This window comes from Crocodylus siamensis, chromosome 2 (genome assembly GCF_052110815.1).
Source record: "Crocodylus siamensis isolate JL-2025a chromosome 2, ASM5211081v1, whole genome shotgun sequence".
In the NCBI taxonomy this organism is placed as follows: Eukaryota; Metazoa; Chordata; order Crocodylia; family Crocodylidae; genus Crocodylus; species Crocodylus siamensis.
In genome coordinates this window covers 265,429,858-265,447,469 of record NC_143396.1, presented here as the reverse complement: position 1 = coordinate 265,447,469, position 17,612 = coordinate 265,429,858, and the positions used below count along the sequence as shown (strand labels likewise).

Genomic DNA, 17,612 nt, shown 5'->3' with positions numbered 1-17,612 from the left:
TCACATGATGAAAATTATCTGTTTTTACAATTTAGTTGCATCACTCTGTACATGCGTGGGAGTTTTTTACGATTTAAATGACTTTGCTATGTTGCAAACTAAACAGCATCTGTATGTAGTGTAGTTTGCAACGTAGCTATTTATAACATTGCAGCATTTGACAGCTTGCCCCCCTGCCACGGGAGAGGCAGGCTGAAGGCAGAAGTGGTGAGGGGCCCGATTTCCTTTTTTTATTCATGGAGCCTGCCTGTATTTCTCATGGCCAGGAGGCGAGCTGCTGGTGACCTGAGCACCCCTTGAGCTGCTGAGGGCCCCAGTCCTTCCTTCCATGGTGACGGTGCTTCTTGGGGCCACCTGGATGGGCTGCTAGCAGGCGAGTGCTGCCCCAGCTTGGGCTCAGGGAGCAGTTGGATTGTTTGGGTGCTGCCTGCAAGCTAGGGCAACACCTGCCTGCTAGCCATTTGCCTGGGTGGCCCCTGGGGGCATCACTGCCATGGAGGGAAGGTCTGGGGCCCCCGCCAGCAGCTAGCCCTCTGGCTGCGGGAGAGGTGGTCAGGCTCTGACAGGGAGGAAAAAGATCAGGCCCCCCTCCCACCCTCCCAGCAGAGCCTGCCTGCGTGAGCTGCCACTGGGCTGCACAGCCCCTGAGCTGCAGGAAGTCCTGGTCCTTCCCTCTGCAGCAGCGCTCCCCTGCGGCTGCCCAGTTGGCAGGCAGCACCTGCCAGATTCAACTCTTTCCTGAGCCTGTGGGGGCAGCAGAGCCCAGCGGGCTTGTGGCATGTGGGCTCAGGGAAGAGTTGGATCCAGCGGGTGCTGCCTACAAGTTGGGGGAGCACCTGTGCAGCTAGCACCATGCCAGGGTGGCCCCAGGGGGTACTGCCGCCGTGGAGGCAAGGACCGGGGCCCCCTGTGGCTCAGGGGCCACTTGGCCCACCAGCAGCTCGCCTGCCGGCTGAGGGAGAAGCGAGTAGGCTTCATAGGGAGAAAGAAAAAGGATTAGGCCCCTCACCGTAACAGTGATGGAAGCCTCTAAATTGAAACAATGGGTTTTTAATCATCGCAATTAAAAACCCACCTTTTTAATTTAGGGGAGTAAACCCCCGTCGCATATAGAAGTGGCCAAACGTATTTAATGTGAAGAAACCTGTATAAATAGTTTGGGTCATTAAATCCTAAAATCCGGTAGCTCTGACATTCAGTCTCTGAAGCACTACTACTGTATACGAAAGTTTGTATTTTTCAGTTTACTTTTTAATACTATTTTATAGTATTTTACTTAACTCCTACATAGATGTCATGGGAGAATTCCAGCTCCTAAATATTTTACAATGTGCTAAAATGTAGTGCTTTGCTAAATGAAAATTTCATTGACTACTTTTCAGTTTGCTTCACTATTATAAGTAACTTAGTGACATTTTCTGTGAACTGGGCTGTCTGATGACTACATGAATCCCTGGTTTGAAAAAACCCAGCGAGCTAATTTTTATTTATCACATTTTTCTTTACGTGCAGAATTGAACTGGCTTAGTAATCCAAGCTTCTCTACCGAAGATGCGCTTAAACTGCATCAGCGCTCCATAGAGGATACAAATTTAACCCCAGAGAGATCACCACTCATAAGGTAACATGTTCCTTAGCCATTTTCTGAGTAGCGTCTTTCTTAAGTTCTGCTTATCTTTTGCTACAAGTGTGACCAAAACCAGGCAGGTTCGGTGTCACTTTTCACTTTACGCTTTTCTATTTATAGAGGGCCCGAGCAGAGTTGCTTATAATATTTGATAATATTTTTTATCATTTGATAATATAATTTATTATCATTTAAAATCATTCTTTTGTAACTTTCCCTTATTTTTTTTCTCCACTGCTTCATTTTAATCACTCCTGCTTTGGGCAGGGGAAGGGAACTTAGTGATCTTTGATTCTTCATTAACTTTGGATGGTCTCGTGCAATGCTTGAAAGAATGTTACGTCTCAAATCTTTGTGATTTTTTTTCCCCCCTTTTTTTAAAGAGCCAGTTTTTCAAATAGCTACTTCCCCTGTTACAGTAAAATATAGAAAAGGATAAAAATGACAAAATGTGTGGAGATGTGAATTAATGAATGATTGATTGCCTCTGTGAAGTTGTGCATCTGCAGTGCATTGCTATAGATCTTTTAATGGTTGATTACATTATTTTATTAAAATGAAGTTCATAAAATTGGTTTTGTTGATTTTTAATCTTACTACCTGAGTGATGCAATGCTGAACATATTTATTTAAATCTCAGCTATACTGTAGCCCCCAATAAAAATGGAGTCCAGTTGGAGCTGCAGAGTTTCATGTCCAATGTGGGGACAAGGGTCATATGTTTGATTACTTACGGTAGTAACAGAACATGTGTTCCTTAATTCAGTTGAAGACACCTCTTTATTTGCCAAGTTATTTGCAGTATGCAACCTGTGCAGCAAAAAATGATATGTATCATCATTATACATATGACTTTAAAAATTGCTGTGACATTTTATATGTATATTATCCTTTTCAGTTCCTTATAGATTTATCATTTGATAAAGCAAAGGAATTCTAAAATTCTTTTTGCCTATGATATAGTTTTATTTAAAATATGTTATTTTATATTTTATATTAAACTGCTAAGGTGAAAGCACGACAAGGAATTTATTATCTTCTGGTTCATTAGTAGGGTATTTTCCCAGTTTACAGTTGTGGATTTATTTTTAACCTCTGCTCTTTTTTCCCTCCCTAAATGGTAGTCTGTAAATACATTTTAAAGATTGCTTTTTTTTTGCCATGTATTTATTTTTGGCACCCTTGTAATAACGGGTGAAGTAGGTTCAGTACTATTTTGCTGCAGTAGCATTACTTTTATTTAGTTACTTTATCTTGGAAATATGAAAAAATACCAACTATGATACTTCATGTGTTTGCTGAAAGATTTCTTGGAAATCTCAGAATTATTATCAACGAGAAGGGGAGGATGGTGCATTTTTGATACAGGTATTCAGTTTTCCAGTTGTTTGGTAGGCTTTAGAGTGAAGTGTTAAGAACAATTATAGATAGGGGTGCATTGATAGAGTTTTTTGGGGCCGATACCAATAGTCAGTTTTTAAGGAGGCATATTGGCCAATATGGATCTGATTTCTAATATGCAGCTCTTCAGCTTGAAGAGCTGCATACAGCTCCTGGTATGATGGAAGTGGGGGGGGGGGCAAATCAAGGACCCTGCAGTGAGTGAGGGAATGGGGCTGGGGCAGGGGCAGGCAGTGACCAGCTGGAGCAGGGAGGGGCGCGGGACAGCCACAAGTGACTCGTTCGGGGAAAGGGCAGTATAGGCCCCCTGGATCTGTATAGCTCAGGGTGGTCTGCAGCTGCTGGCTGGGGTCAGGGCAGGTATGGGACAGAGGTGTGGCTCTTCAGGGGGCGGGGGCAAGGAAGTGAGAGGCGGTCTCTCACCACTGCGCGCGGCTTGTCCAGTGATCATTTGGTGGTTCCCGCTGCTCGTCTGGGAGGGCATGTGCGGGGGGCTTGTGCCCCCAGATCTGCCCAGCCGGAAACAGCCCTGCCCTGCCGCACCTCGCATGTTTCCCCTCCCCCTGTGCCCTCCCGGAGCAGTAATGGGAGCCGCCAGATGAGCACTGGATGAGCTGCGTGCAGTGGCGGAAGCCCCCGCCCCCCCGGACAAGCCATGCCTCAGTCCCATGCTCACTCTGGCTGGGCAGCCCTTGTCCAAGCCCGATCTCCACCCCTTCTTTCACCACAGGGAGTGTTGATCTGCCCTGCCTTCCTTTCCTCTTCCACCACCCCAGACTTTCCAGCTTCACACGGCACTCCGTGCTGCCAGGCTGTGCTCCTCACTGCCTGTGTGCTGCGCTGCAGCTGCAAGCATGTATGGGCACTTACTGGACAAATTATCAGCTGCATCGGGTTGATTTCTGATGCAGAAATTTTTCTTTATATCAGTGGCGATCTGCTATCAGACTGAAGTATTAGACTGGTGCCTCTCTAATTATAGACCTTTTTGTCATCAGTAACTAACTTCCTTAACTTTGTATTTGCTTGGTTTCAGTTGTTTGTACTACCATACTTTAGTTCTCTAGACACCATATATTACTGTCTTTACTTGTATACCACATGCAGCATCCCCCCAAAAATTGGGGTGCGTGGCTTAAGTGAGGAGATATGAAAAGAAGCAAGCAGACACTGGTAACATGACTGCCATTTCTCCTTGGGGTAGCAAGCAGCAGCAGAGTCCGGTGTTAACCCTTTCATGAGGCAGTAGGTTTTGGCTGAAGAGCGCCTGAGCTTGCATGCAGTCTATAGTATCTGGATGAGGCTTGTAGAAGCAATACTTTATTATTTACTGGAACTTGTATAAAGAACTATTTACAGTAGGGAACTAACAGTCTTGCTGCTGTACTTGCAAGGGCCTGGGGCCTAGCCTTGTTGATGTCCTGCCACATCAGGAGTTCCTGCTACCTCACTCGTACTGTCTTCCTAGACACTCTTTGTTCCCAGGGATATGTACTCTGTCACACAGTCAGCCATGATTCTTTAAAACTTGTTTTTATACATTTTTCTTTCCAAAAAAGGAGGTGCGTGTCATATTTGGGAGCAGGTAGTATGTGAGAAAATACAGTATTATGGGGTGAGCAGCTAAGGAATTTCTAATCTGAAAGAGCAGATTATTTTTAAAAAAATAGAAAAATCAATGTAGCTTCTTTTACTTTAGTGATAATAATGGAAAGAACTGTATCACTCTGATAGGCAAGAAAAATACAGTTTGCTGTGAGGAAGTAGAACTTTGTAAGACAGGTTTCAAGAAATAGAAGAAGCTGAAAATTAAAGATTGTTATTCTTACTCAAATTTATTTCATTTTTGTTGCACACCTTTCTACCATTTGCTTGTCCCCCATTTACACTCTAATGATGAGGAGGTGGAAAGCTCATTATGAAATTTCTCGCTTGTGAGACACTGTTAGATTTCTATTGCCTAAATATTTATTTGTTTCCAAGCAGAAGTGTTTCAAGATCAGAGCTGTCAGGAGGAAGTGATATAAATGAAGGTCTAAAAAAAACTACTAGGAAGAAAAAAGAGAAAAAGAAAAAGCATCATCATCATCGCAAGAAAGTAAAAAAGAAGACCAGAGAGGACTCAAGTTTCAGTGAGTCTGACTCAGATGCTGAATATGGGAAAGACAGACCTGTAGGAGGTGAAAGAAACTGTGAAAGAGGAGCATCATCATTGAAGTACATACATTTTATTTAACAATAGATGCAAATTAGTTGTGTTCATGTAGCTGTTACTTACACTTGTTGGACTGCTACCTGTGGGTCTCTCTTTTTTCCCCCCTAACTCTTGTTAAGGTTAACTTTTCATCTTTACTGATCTGCTCATGCTTTTTCAGTTTGTCACTTTTGAAAAAAATGCCCAGGGCTATTTTATGACATCTTTTTCAGAGCTGAACAAAATACCAGAGCAAAGTAAATTTGGCCTTTAAAAAATCCTTTTATGCTTACTTAGAAATATTATAAATCTTTTCTTTTGTAAATCCTTGAATAATCTGTTGTGTATAAAATGTTGTTCCTATACACTGCAAAAAATTCTGGACATTGAATAATCCAGCAAAACAAGTTTTTCCTTAGGTAAATGCTCTACTATATTGTCTGTTGTTGTTTTTCCCCTTCAGAAATCAGCATTCATTTTGAGGCATACTGATATTTGTATTAACATTTTTAATTTTAGACCCAGTGTCCATCTATTAGTAATACAAAATGTTTTATACACTTTTTTTTTTTGTATAACTGAACTGAGATTTTGAATGGTTTTGTTATATAATCTTGTTTGCCACAGGCAGTGGCTCCAAAATACCCAGAAATGGATACAGGAATCACTGTGTATGCAGCAAGAAGTTTGACTGTGATTTCAAATAATCATTGTGGTGAACAGATAAGAAAAATAATTTGTATTAGCATTTTAGATATTCTAGCTTTAGAACTTTGCCCTTTATTTCACATAGACATTGCCCTTGGATCTATTTCAGGTGTCCAGATAAAATGATTGTAGCTTTTTATAGGGTATTTGTGTTCCCCTTCTTGTCCTCACAGGTTGTTTGTATTTAAGCATGATTGAATTCTCAGGCAGATACTTACAAAGTATATCTTAAAGTGTCTTTGTAAGGTTCCCTTTTGTAAGTTGAGACCTTTGTGCAAAATTATTCCCATTCAGCATTTCCATCTGAAATACAGCCCATGAGATTTCTTGAGTATGCTATACACAGGTATATATGTTTGAGAACTTTTAAGAGCTCTGAAACTCCTTTTTTGAGATTCATAATGGTACTATAAATTAGAATTCACCACATTCCACAGCTCTGAGAAATGACTAGCTATCTCTTAAAGTAGCTTACATGACTAATCCATAACGTTCTGCAGTACACTTTAATAAAATGTAAAGTGCACTGCTACTGTTGTAATAAAACAGCACAATCCACCAACACATTTTCCTCTGTAAATGATCTGAAACTTCCTAAATTGGAAAAAAGCTGAAACAATTTTTCTTCTGTAGATTTTTCAATGTATTAAGTCCTGTTGAACACTTTCCGTGATCCAGAAAGTTCTTTCTGGAAACGTAGGAAATTATTTTTCTCTTTAAAGTTCCCTGTTTTAATAGCTTCAGTAGTATATTTCCTGTAGCGTTTTTGCATGCTCTTCCACACACACATGACCTGTTACTATAATGCATGTACCCTAGCCTTGAGTGTGTGTAATTTATTATGGGATGTAGAAGTACTACATTTCCAGCATTTGTAAATTCTAAATGTGTAACACAAATATTTAAAAAAAATGCATCTTCTCTTCTTCAGTCTAGAAGGCACAGCGTTATCAAATTTTCAAAACAGCCACTTCGTTTGGCTGGATGATATCCAGGCATTGACAGCAGAAACCTTCAGAATAGACAAGAAACAAGATCCTGCAAATTGGGAATACAAGTCACTATATCGAGGGGACATAGCCAGGTACATACAATATGCCATTTTTTATTAATGCTCACAGTATGTCTCAACACATGAATGTTGAGGTTATTAAAAGCTTAACAATAATGTTTTTATTCCTCAAATGTGAAATCATTCTGTTCAGACTTTTGTGATCCTACTCACAATCTTGCACGTTAAACTCGTGTGTCACTTTGAAATGCCTTGTAAGATAAACAGTGCCTGGAATAATCAGGATAAGGCCATATCATGATGTTTTGTGCATGGTCCCAATTTGCCACACTTGGAGAAATGATATTTAAGGGTAGCAGTGCAGTGTAGATGTGTACACAGGAGGCAAGATCTGTTGTCATTTTTTGGGTCTTTAACTGCTGTCTGCTTCTCCATCTTTAAAGTGGGGATCATTCTTATACCATATGGATGATTTGAGATTTGATTTAATCATAGAGAAGTCGGGCTGGAAGGGACCTCCAGAGGTCCTCTAGTTGAGGAGTTCCCAACTCCCAGGCTGCGACCTGGTGCTGGGCCGTGAAGAGTTGGCTGCCAGTTTGCAAGAGGGCTGGAAGTGACTGCGAACTAATAAACTGGACTGGAAGTGACTGGCATACTGTGGACTGGCAACCAACCCTTTTTTATACTGAGTATAAAAAGGGTTGGCTATCTGTCTGCTGGTCGCTTCCGGTCCACAGCTTGCCGGTCCTCAGCACAAAAAGGTTGGGAACCCCTGTTCTAGTTCAACCCCCTGCCTGAGGCAGTTGTCCTTATCTAAACCATCCTATACAAATCCATTGTCTAAACTATTAGCAAAATTACAGAGTCCACCCTGACACAACTGAGATTAATACCCTAATCTTCTGGGGGACTATAGCAGCCAGCATCCTGTTGCTTGGGAGATCTAATTAAGAATGGCCATGCCCCCCACTACAGAGGAAGGCAAAATCCCCCACAGCCCATATCAATCTGACCACGAGGTAAAATCCCTTCAGGACCCAAAATATAGTGTTGTCTGATCCCGAGCAGAAGGGCAAGGCCCACTAGCTGGGAAACTCTAGTGGGAGCCCTCCCCCACTCCAATCAAAATCCCTAGTCTTGGCTGCAGCCAACACCCAGTGATCCTGAGGAAGGCTTTAAAAACTAAAAAGAAACTCCTGAAATGTAGCAGCAGGAGGGGAAAAAAATTCCCTCCAATCACCATGTGGCAACTAGTACAGCCCATAAGCATGGGAAATACCCATAGCAGAATATAGGCATTGCTCCCCCTAGATCACATCCCTGACCGATGCCTGTCCAACCTCTTCTTGAATACTTCCAATGGTGGAGAGTCCATAACTTCCTTAGAAAGTCTGTTCCACTGCCTCACTGTTCTAACGCTGCTGGTAAAGTGCTTTGACATCCTTGAATGAGAGATATTAGAAAAATGCAAATTAACAAGGAGAGACTGTACCTGTGATGGACTAATAACTAGCATATACAGTCTTACTCGTATAAGTTTCCATATTTATACCAAACAAAGGTAAATTCCGTATCTAGCTTTCTTGATCCTTGCTGGGACATCAGGACTGTATCTGAGGGAAAACCATTTCCAGAAGGTGAAATACTCTAATGTAGAGTCCACATTGAGCCTATGTACTGTTTGTACTCCCTTTGGTTCCTGATGTTCTTGGGCAGAATAATTCATTTCCCATGCTGGATTTGGTTTTTTTTCTGATGGGATTTGCGGTAGCACCACAGGTCTTTTTAAATCAAGAGGCCAGATGACAATCCTTTGCCAGCTTTTTGCCAACTCAGGATGTTAGAATCCTATATCATCTATAATTCTAGGTCTTTGACTCCATCTTGTGTTGCAAATTGTGGGTTATAGAATGGGTTGGGGTGTTGCAATCTGAGATAATGTTTTAATTTGAGAATCCCTGGAATGCTTTTCTGTTGCTCAGTCTGCTGAACTTGAGTTTCAGGTAAACACAATGAGAATTTTAAGCCCTTCCCATTTTCATTTCATTTAAAATAATTTAACTAGAGAAGAAACCAGCTTTTAAGGGAAGTATTTTTGTAGGCACAGGAAAAGGTCACAGAACAAATTCTGGGCAGATGCTGAAATAGAATGCAATGCCTGACTCCTAGAACCAATGTTATTTAATACCTTAGAAACATTGCCTTTTTGTTCTTTGAAATGTATCTGTGATGCTTTGCATACAGAGCTGGGTAATGCATGTATAATTTCTGCTGTACTGTTCTGCTGCAAAAAATATTCCCAGTTCATCTAACACTTTCCCTCCATATTACATACCTATATTGTTTTTTTTTCCGCCCTGGTTATTTATGGTATGCTTTCCTGTGTATCTAATATATATGGTCTTGTCTAGTGAACTTGCTTTTCAGTTTTGTGAAATTTTTACCGAGTGACATAAAAGGGATGGAGGCCTAGACACACACAAGAATAGACTACTGATGTTTAACGTTTCTGTCTTAAAATAACTCAGTTTTAAACCAGAAGTCTACATGTGTAGTTGTATCTTGATTCTGTTGTCCCCAGTTTACCTACTTGAGTAGAGTGGCTTCTCCTGCTAAAAGGAGAAGAAAACAGTTGATCTTTCACTGGGTGTATCTACACGTGGGCTTTAATGCGCAGTAGCCTATTTTAATGCGCATTAAAGCGTCAACAAAAAAAACTGCACTTTTACTAATGCGCCTTTTTCTAGTACCTCACAATGGAGCGTACTTTTACCTGTGCTCCAGGAGTGCAGGGGTGGTGCTTTAACTAGAGTGACTCTGAGAGCCATTCCAATAAAAATGCCATCACATCTTGTGTATCAGTGTCCCCATGCTTAAAAATGAAGGGAGTGCTTGAACTAAAGCTCATTCAGTAAGTTTTAGTTCAAGCACCCCCTTGCCGCCACTTTTAAGTGTAGGGACAGCTGTTTAATGGTTGCATGGCTTCTAACTATGTAAGAGAAGTTCGGATAGTACTGAAAAATTAAATAAGAGCTTTACCAATTAAGAAATAAATACTGAGTATTTCCTACCTCTGAAAGATCTATAAAAACTTATAATTCAGTTATTTTTTAAATTGGCCTTTTTTAATATTTCTCATCAAAAAATAAAATTTTAACAAATATATTAAGTATAATTTCATTTTTCCTTTTAAGGTATAAAAGGAAAGGTGATTCCTGCCTTGGCATTGACCTAAAGAAGCAATGCATAACTTGGGATAATTCGACAGCAAAAAAGAAGCAATCCCAGAAACAACCTAATCGCTACTTTTCAAAGAGTAGCTTGCAGTTGTTGAGCACAGATGGCATTCCTGTTCACAGTAAAAGCCAAACTTCCCCATCTAGCCCAAGCTCTTTTATACCAGTTTTACAACTGGAGAGTGATGCACCTTCAGCTCCATCTGGAGTAAATCCTCTTGGTATTTATGATCCAATGACTACACTGTGGCTACAAGGCAAAGGTCCCTCAGATAATGAAGCTTTACAGCAGCAGGCATCCCAAGGGACCAAAGACAACGTTAATTCGATTTTAATGGCAAAAGTGGAAGACTATAACAAGAAGGTCAGAGAGAACCCAAGAGATGTTCATGCTTGGATGGAATTTGTTTCTTTTCAGGTATGTATTCTGATTCTCTTGGTTGCAGTAAAATGATACCATATTTAATTTGTGGATAACAAATACTTACCTAATGAACATCTTGCTTTTCAGGTATATGTAAAGACATTATCACAAGTACTAGCAAATTGACTGTCTCGAATGATGAGGGTGGGGAGGGTGCAGGCGGGGATGGAGCGCTGCCACCCAGTGCCCCACAGTGCTGCTGCTCCGCCTCTGGTTTCGTGCACCCCACCCCCTGCGTCCATTGACGTGTGCTGGCCCCATCCTCAGTGTCTGGCCCTGTGGGGACCCCCCCACCTGCTGCTGCTCCATCCCGTGCTACCGCTACCTCCAAGGAGCAGTGCCACTGGCCTTGCTGCCCCTCCCCCCCCCCCATGCCACTGCTGCCTCCCTGGAACAGGGCTGGGGGCAGGGGGAGCCAAGGCCAGCATCGCTGGCTTCATCCCTCCCCACTCCTGCTTCAGCCTGTCAGTCCCCACTGTCATGGCAGCACTCCACCATGTGTAGCTGTCTGTTTAGAGCACTCTGGTTGCCGAGACAACCAGAGTGCAAATAAAGTGTTACAGACAGACAGACTAAGGCTTTTATTATATTAGAATGTTTATCTTCTTATAGTTCATGGAATATTCCCAGGTGATTTTTAACCCAAAAAAAAAAAAACCCCCCCACTCATTTTAGTAAGATATATGTAGTAATTCATTATCACTTATCTCAATATGCTCCTTAATGCTTTTAGAGATCCTGAGGCATTTCTGATTTATAATTGTAAGTTGATTTTTTCCCTTTTGTTTTTAAGGATGAACTAATGAGAGGATCCAGCCCTTATTCTGTCAATGAGGGAGAGCAGGAAGTAAGGAGGAAATCACTCAAGCTAATCCTTGAAAAGAAACTGGCCATTTTAGAAAGAGCTATTGAAAGCAATCCAAATATTGTTGATCTGAAACTTGCGAAACTGAAGCTATGTACAGAATTCTGGGAACCATCAACCCTCATCAAAGAATGGCAAAAATTGGTTTTTTTGCATCCCAATAATCCAGGGCTGTGGCAAAAATATCTCTTGTTCTGTCAAAGCCAGTTCAGCACCTTTTCAGTTTCAAAAGTCCATGGTTTATATGGCAAATGCTTGAGCACTTTGGCAGCTGTACAGGATGGCAGCATGGTATCGCATCCTATACTGCCTGGCACGGAGGAAACTATGTTAGGTAAGAAGGCACTGTCTTTGTACTTCATTTTATAGCCATTAAAAGTTACACAATGATTGAATATGTCTATTCCAAAAAAGGGATTTTACTCTGTACTATGACAATTTGTTTGTTCTTTTATAAACAGCTGAGTGACCATACCTGGTGTGCTGTCTCTCCAGGTGATAGTAAAAGCAAATATTAACTCAGTATGAATACAGGAAAGGAAAGCATCTGCTGAGAGAGCATGTGATGTAAGATCTAGTACATTCCTGATGTACTAAAACGTTTAGAGTGTAAATTTCAAGTAAAGAGAACCATAGCAAACAGAAAATAGGTGTGGCATGGCCTTTATAACAATTCTGCCTTGTGCAACAAATAGTGGTTACTAGTATATTATTAGTTAAGGGTGAAACTTTTGAAAAACTTCTAATTCCTGGGGAAAAGAGAAGGATAATAGGAAATCTAAGGAGCAGGATTTTTAGTTTGAGACTCTTGGGATACACACTGGGAGGAAGGATGCTCACATAATCTGGACACTGGATTTGATACAGAATATTGGGTTCAGTTCCCAAATCTAACACAGTCTTTCTGTGTGCCTCTTTCAGCTCCTCATTTACAAAATGGAGGTAGAAATACTTCCTTACCTAGCTTAGATATTGTAGGGATAAATCCATAAACACCGGGGGGGGGTGGAAAAACAGGGAGAAAATAATCTTGGTCTTTAACAGAGCAACCTTCTGGGTTAATGACTTTTAAAGACAAAAAAGACCATTTTCTTCATCTAGTCTGACCTTCTGCATGTGTGGCACTGTCTGTGGAACCTCACCTGGTTATTTTTGCATCAAGCCCTTTCATTTTTGTTTGAGCTGTAATGATGTCTTTATATATAGAAGGCAGCATAGATATGCACCTTGATAGACTTGGTAAAATATATCTCTTAAGGCAAAGCTTTCACAAACCCAAGTTCATTTAATATGATGCTGAAATATATAGTCTTATAATAATAAAGATGCGAATTATGTGTACAATATAGTCTTATAATAATAAAAACATAAAGAAAGATACCCAGCCTTGATTTAAAGACTTTGGTGCAGGATTACCAATTAGCTTTGCATACTTGATTCTTTTACATTGTTTGTTTAAATTAGCTTGGCTGCAGTGCTGGAAAATAGCTGGAACAAATTTTGCCTTGGCAGGTGTGTATTGGACCACCTGATAGCCTCTACTAGCATTTTCATCTCCGATGTCTGACACTTTAGCCACCTCCTACACCCATTGCAGGGGGTGTTGTTTCTCTGCGTTTAAACGCACGTTTCTTATTTTTTAACCTTCAAATCCTTTTTCTTTTTTTCTTGCCGAATACATTTCAGTATTCTGAATCTTGTTGGCAGTTTGCTGGGCATCAGTTCTTCTCCAGATACTTTGCGATACTTCAGTGGATACTGCTAAACTTGCTATGGTTTTTTTGTTTATTGATAATGAAAGTGAAATCAAATGTCCTTTTGTTTCTGGTCACTTTAAGTTTATAGTTATTGTCTGTGAGCACAATATAGTTTTTGGTGGCAAACACTGAAGAAAAATGTTGTTTATGTTATACTTGGAAATTCTTCTGTTAGCATGATTTTATTGATATCAGTTTTTGTGAATGCTTCTTATAACCAGGCCTGTATCTTGGGCTAAATTTGACTGGGAGATGTCTTTTTTGCTTATTAGGAAAAATTACTAAATGTCAATCATGATGAATAAACCCAACTTTTCATATAACCTGATTTTTAAGATGTAGCAAATACTATAGATGTATGCCAGACACTTGTCTTCAGCCCTTGACCTTCATCATTTTCAGTGACAAATATAGTAGAGGAATAGAGCAAAAACGCTGGTGAATTATGCCACCCAGTGTTCACTTGACTATATTGCTGGCTTATTGAAAGTAATATCATTGCTGTGATGCTCCAGATTTCATATGTGAGCTGCAAGGATTTTTTGGTGATATCTTTTATTGGATACACTGTATAGTTGGGAGAGATGGCAGACAAAGCTTTCAGGCACAAAGAGCTTGTACTTAAAAAGGGCACATTGCGCGCAAATGCTTTGTCTACCATCTCGCCAATTATACAGTTGATCGAGTAAAAACACACACAAAAAAACCTCCTTAAACCACCACCCTTGCTTCTTGGATATAGGTAGGAATTTTAAAAGGTTAGTAATGATTTTTGTCAGGATAGATATTAATTGCTATTAAAATATAAGTCATTGAAATATTTTTTATTATGTACGTTTTCCTTTTTTCCATTTTCCTTTTAATAATAAACTGGTTTTGAATTTTAAATGGCAGCCTATCTTAATCCTGTTTTTCTAGTCTATGAATAAAATATAGTCTGATATGGATGCAACAGATGAAAAATATGGAGCCAGTTCTTCAAAAGTATGCCAAAAGATGCAGATACTGTGTTGACTCAAATCCACGCCAAGATTTCCCCCATTGTCCATATATTGTGGGGAAAAAACCTCCTTGTCTTTGGATTTGAGTACAAGGTGTTTGAGGAGTCAGGCAGCTGCTGCAGCTCCAGCTTTGGCCCCAGCCTAGTGTTGGTCCCTATTCCCTCCTTCCCTCCCTCTGTCCCCATTTCCCAACAGCCTCAGGACTGGAGCTGTTATGACATTGCTCCTGCTACTAGGCTGCAGTAGGGCTGGGGCTGGAACAAGCGCATGCTTCAGACTAGAGTGGGGCCATAGCCTGCTGGAGCTGGAGCAAGGGTAAGTGCTGGGTGGGGGTGGGATAGGGGGATCAGGTGGGGATGCAGAGGCTGCAAGGGAGGCAGAGATGGGGAGTTGAGTCACAGGAGGCAGTGGGGGTGCGCAAGTGGTAGGCATGACAGGTGGTAGGCAGCGTGTGTGTGTGGGGGGCAAGTGGCAGCTGTCAAGCTGCTTGACCTGCCTGCTTCCCCACCACCTGCCCTCCTGGCACTGCTTTCCCTGTTGCAGTGGTGGGGGCAGTTGAGACAAATTTAAGACAACCCTCCAATAATTAGATTCTGTACTTGGTAAATTATAACATTTATAAATTTTCCATGTATTGAATTTAATTACTGGGGGGGATTATCTTGAATTCAGGTAAATATGATAAATATCAAGTCATATTTTCAAAAGTGCTCAAGTATATTCGGCACCTAGTCTTGATTTCAAGATTTCAGTGCTGGATTACCATTTGCTGTAGAGATCTTTCATCTCTTGCATTTGTTCAAGTCAGTTTCCTAAACAAGCACTGAAAAAGACTTGGTAAGGCATAAATCCTGCTTTAGCAGCCAGGTACTGAAATTAATGGGAGATAGGTGCCTTACTAAAGACATTCTGAAAATCCTTCTAAATTCTGACATGCTTCTTTTAGGCCTAATTGTCCTTGACAATCTGGGCCATCTATGATGACCAGAAACGGTCTGTTAATTCACCAACAAAGCTTGGTTTCTTTGTTTGTAAAATCAGTTTGTTTTGAAAGTAAAACATGATCAGTTAGTCCGCTCATTATGTATCCAGCCCATTTATGATGATTTACATTTGCCCTAGTTATGCTGTAACTGTACACTTTTGATTGAATTCTAATTTCCATGAAAAACCAGAATGACACAAATCCCAATTAAGAAAACCTAGTTAGTGATGAATAAATCATTCACTATAACAGAATAAAAATATAAGTAATCTAAATCAATGTATGTTTACTAGCAGTTGCTTAAAGACATGTATATAGTTTGCCTTCCTGGTTAGTGAAGAGAAGTATCAAATTAAAAGTAGAGCTTGTATTTAGTTGCCAATAAAAACATTTAATGGTTATATCAACTGTTAAGAACCTTTCTTTATGAAAATAACTAAAAGGTACAGGTGTAAAATAAAATTAAACTTTGCTATTTAAATCCGTATGTCTTTTTTCTGTCAGTTAAAAATCAGTAAATCAATTTTATTTTTAAATCAAACCAGGCTGATATTCATCTAGTTTGCAATAATAAATGGAATCTTTCTGAAAATGTTATGGTAGTGGATATACTGGTGATACAATTTAGCGTTTCTTCACCACTTCACTTGTAAGGATCTCAGAATTTTATAGATACATTGATTGAGAAAAGGAAATGTACAGCCCTGTTTTCAGGTTTGGACCTGAGGCAGAGAGTATTTAAGTCACTTCCTTGTGATTTATGAAAGAAGTCTGTGAAAGTCTGTTTTTTCACATTTAACCCATTGCTTAAGGCAAGATAACATAGAAAAAGCTATTTGCCAGTATGCAAAGAAAAGTATGTGAATGTGTTTGACGATAATACATGATAAAAAATAAGAGACCAACAACCAAATTCTTATACTGTTTGTGTTGTAAGTTGCCCATAGTCTCGTTGTGTTAGCTACTATATAAACACATAATGCAGAAGCAATCCTTGCCTTAAATAGGTAATGGTTTTAATTATAAATGGAGTGCCAGCTGGTGAATACAGTAACTGTATGTGCTGATCTCAAGGGAACATGCATTCAATGCACATCTAGAAAGGATATCTTTAGCGTAACTAAACTATGCTAATTTTGATGTAAATCTATGACTTGCCAAAAAAATTTCAGTTCAGTATTTTTCAGAAATGTCCTTGTTTGGGATAAATCTCCAGAGCTCTGGAAGGCACAGGAGATAGGTCTTTTTATAGCTGTGTTCTAGAATCCAGTATTTGGTAGTAAACACTATTTAAATAATCATTATGCATTTTTCCCGTTTTGTTTTCCAGCTATTTTTCTTCAGCAGTGCCATTTTCTAAGACAGGCAGGTCATTCGGAGAAAGCTGTGTCTTTGTTCCAGGCTCTGATTGACTTCACCTTCTTTAAACCTGACAGTGTAAAAGGTCTCCCAACAAGAGGACAGGTAGCAACTTCCATTTAGATTTTTTTTTTTTTTTTTACTTTATCTTATGTGATGTGTGAACACTGGAACTTCAGCATCATGACTTAAATGTATGTGAAAATATATGTGAATTTAAAGATGTTACTTGGATTTTGCATTGCCTATTTATTTTTTAGTTCTTCAAAGTTGCCCTGCCATTTCCCACAGTTAGAAAAGGCTGTCTTGCTGCTACAAGCATATACAAATGCAATAGAATTATGCAACTACCCCCTTTTTTCAGCTTTGTTGCTTTAGCTTATGTAGAAGTTCTGTCCCCAGCTGTAGCAGGTCCTGCTTCTCCCCAGTTAAAATAGGAAGTGTGTCAACAAAAGTAGTTAACTAACTAAGGTCTAGTTTTCCAGACCTGTTGTTAGAACTTTCTGTATCCTTTTTCCTAGTTTGAATAGTGCTATGACGTTTATTACATATTATTTACATAGGGAGCTGGCAGTGATCATAGACACTTCCCATTTTTACAGTCTTTATTGAGAAGTCCTTGTACCTCCATTATTTTAACACACCTTTGATATTCAGTAGTAGGAATGCCTTCATGCTCCAGAAGTGCTTTAGGGAGTTGACAGAAAATTCTGTAGTGGGAGTGGAGCCTGTTGTACACGTGGTTTACGCCTCCCCTAAGGCCATTGTGTGGGACAAAAACTGGGCCAGGTTCTCTGCTTTCACTCTCCATCTCACCCACACCATCCCAACAGTTGATCTCAGTCCCCAGCATTTTGTTCCCTTTCTCTGGGATAACAGGCTTTTGCAGATGCCAACTGCTACAGTAAATCCCGTAGCTTAAATGGTAGCAGCCTCTGTTATGGCACTGGAAGTCTACTAAGATAATGAGAATGCAAATTTGGTGAGGGAGTGATGCTACCATTGCATACACAAGTTGCTTTTACTTTTTTCTTTTGTTTAAA

The 17,612-nt window shown here is 40.2% G+C and overlaps 1 protein-coding gene across 1 annotated transcript in view; it reads left to right on the top strand.

Moving 5' to 3' along the window:
* The window catches only part of NRDE2 (NRDE-2, necessary for RNA interference, domain containing), a 43,218-nt gene that overhangs the window by 8,414 nt on the left and 17,192 nt on the right, over window positions 1-17,612 (top strand). The window contains exons 2-7 of the mRNA XM_090033895.1: window positions 1,513-1,621; window positions 5,015-5,245; window positions 6,862-7,014; window positions 10,137-10,596; window positions 11,396-11,801; window positions 16,541-16,674. Coding sequence (XP_089890021.1) covers window positions 1,513-1,621; window positions 5,015-5,245; window positions 6,862-7,014; window positions 10,137-10,596; window positions 11,396-11,801; window positions 16,541-16,674 — 1,493 coding nt within the window. The remainder of the gene's footprint in view (window positions 1-1,512; window positions 1,622-5,014; window positions 5,246-6,861; window positions 7,015-10,136; window positions 10,597-11,395; window positions 11,802-16,540; window positions 16,675-17,612) is intronic.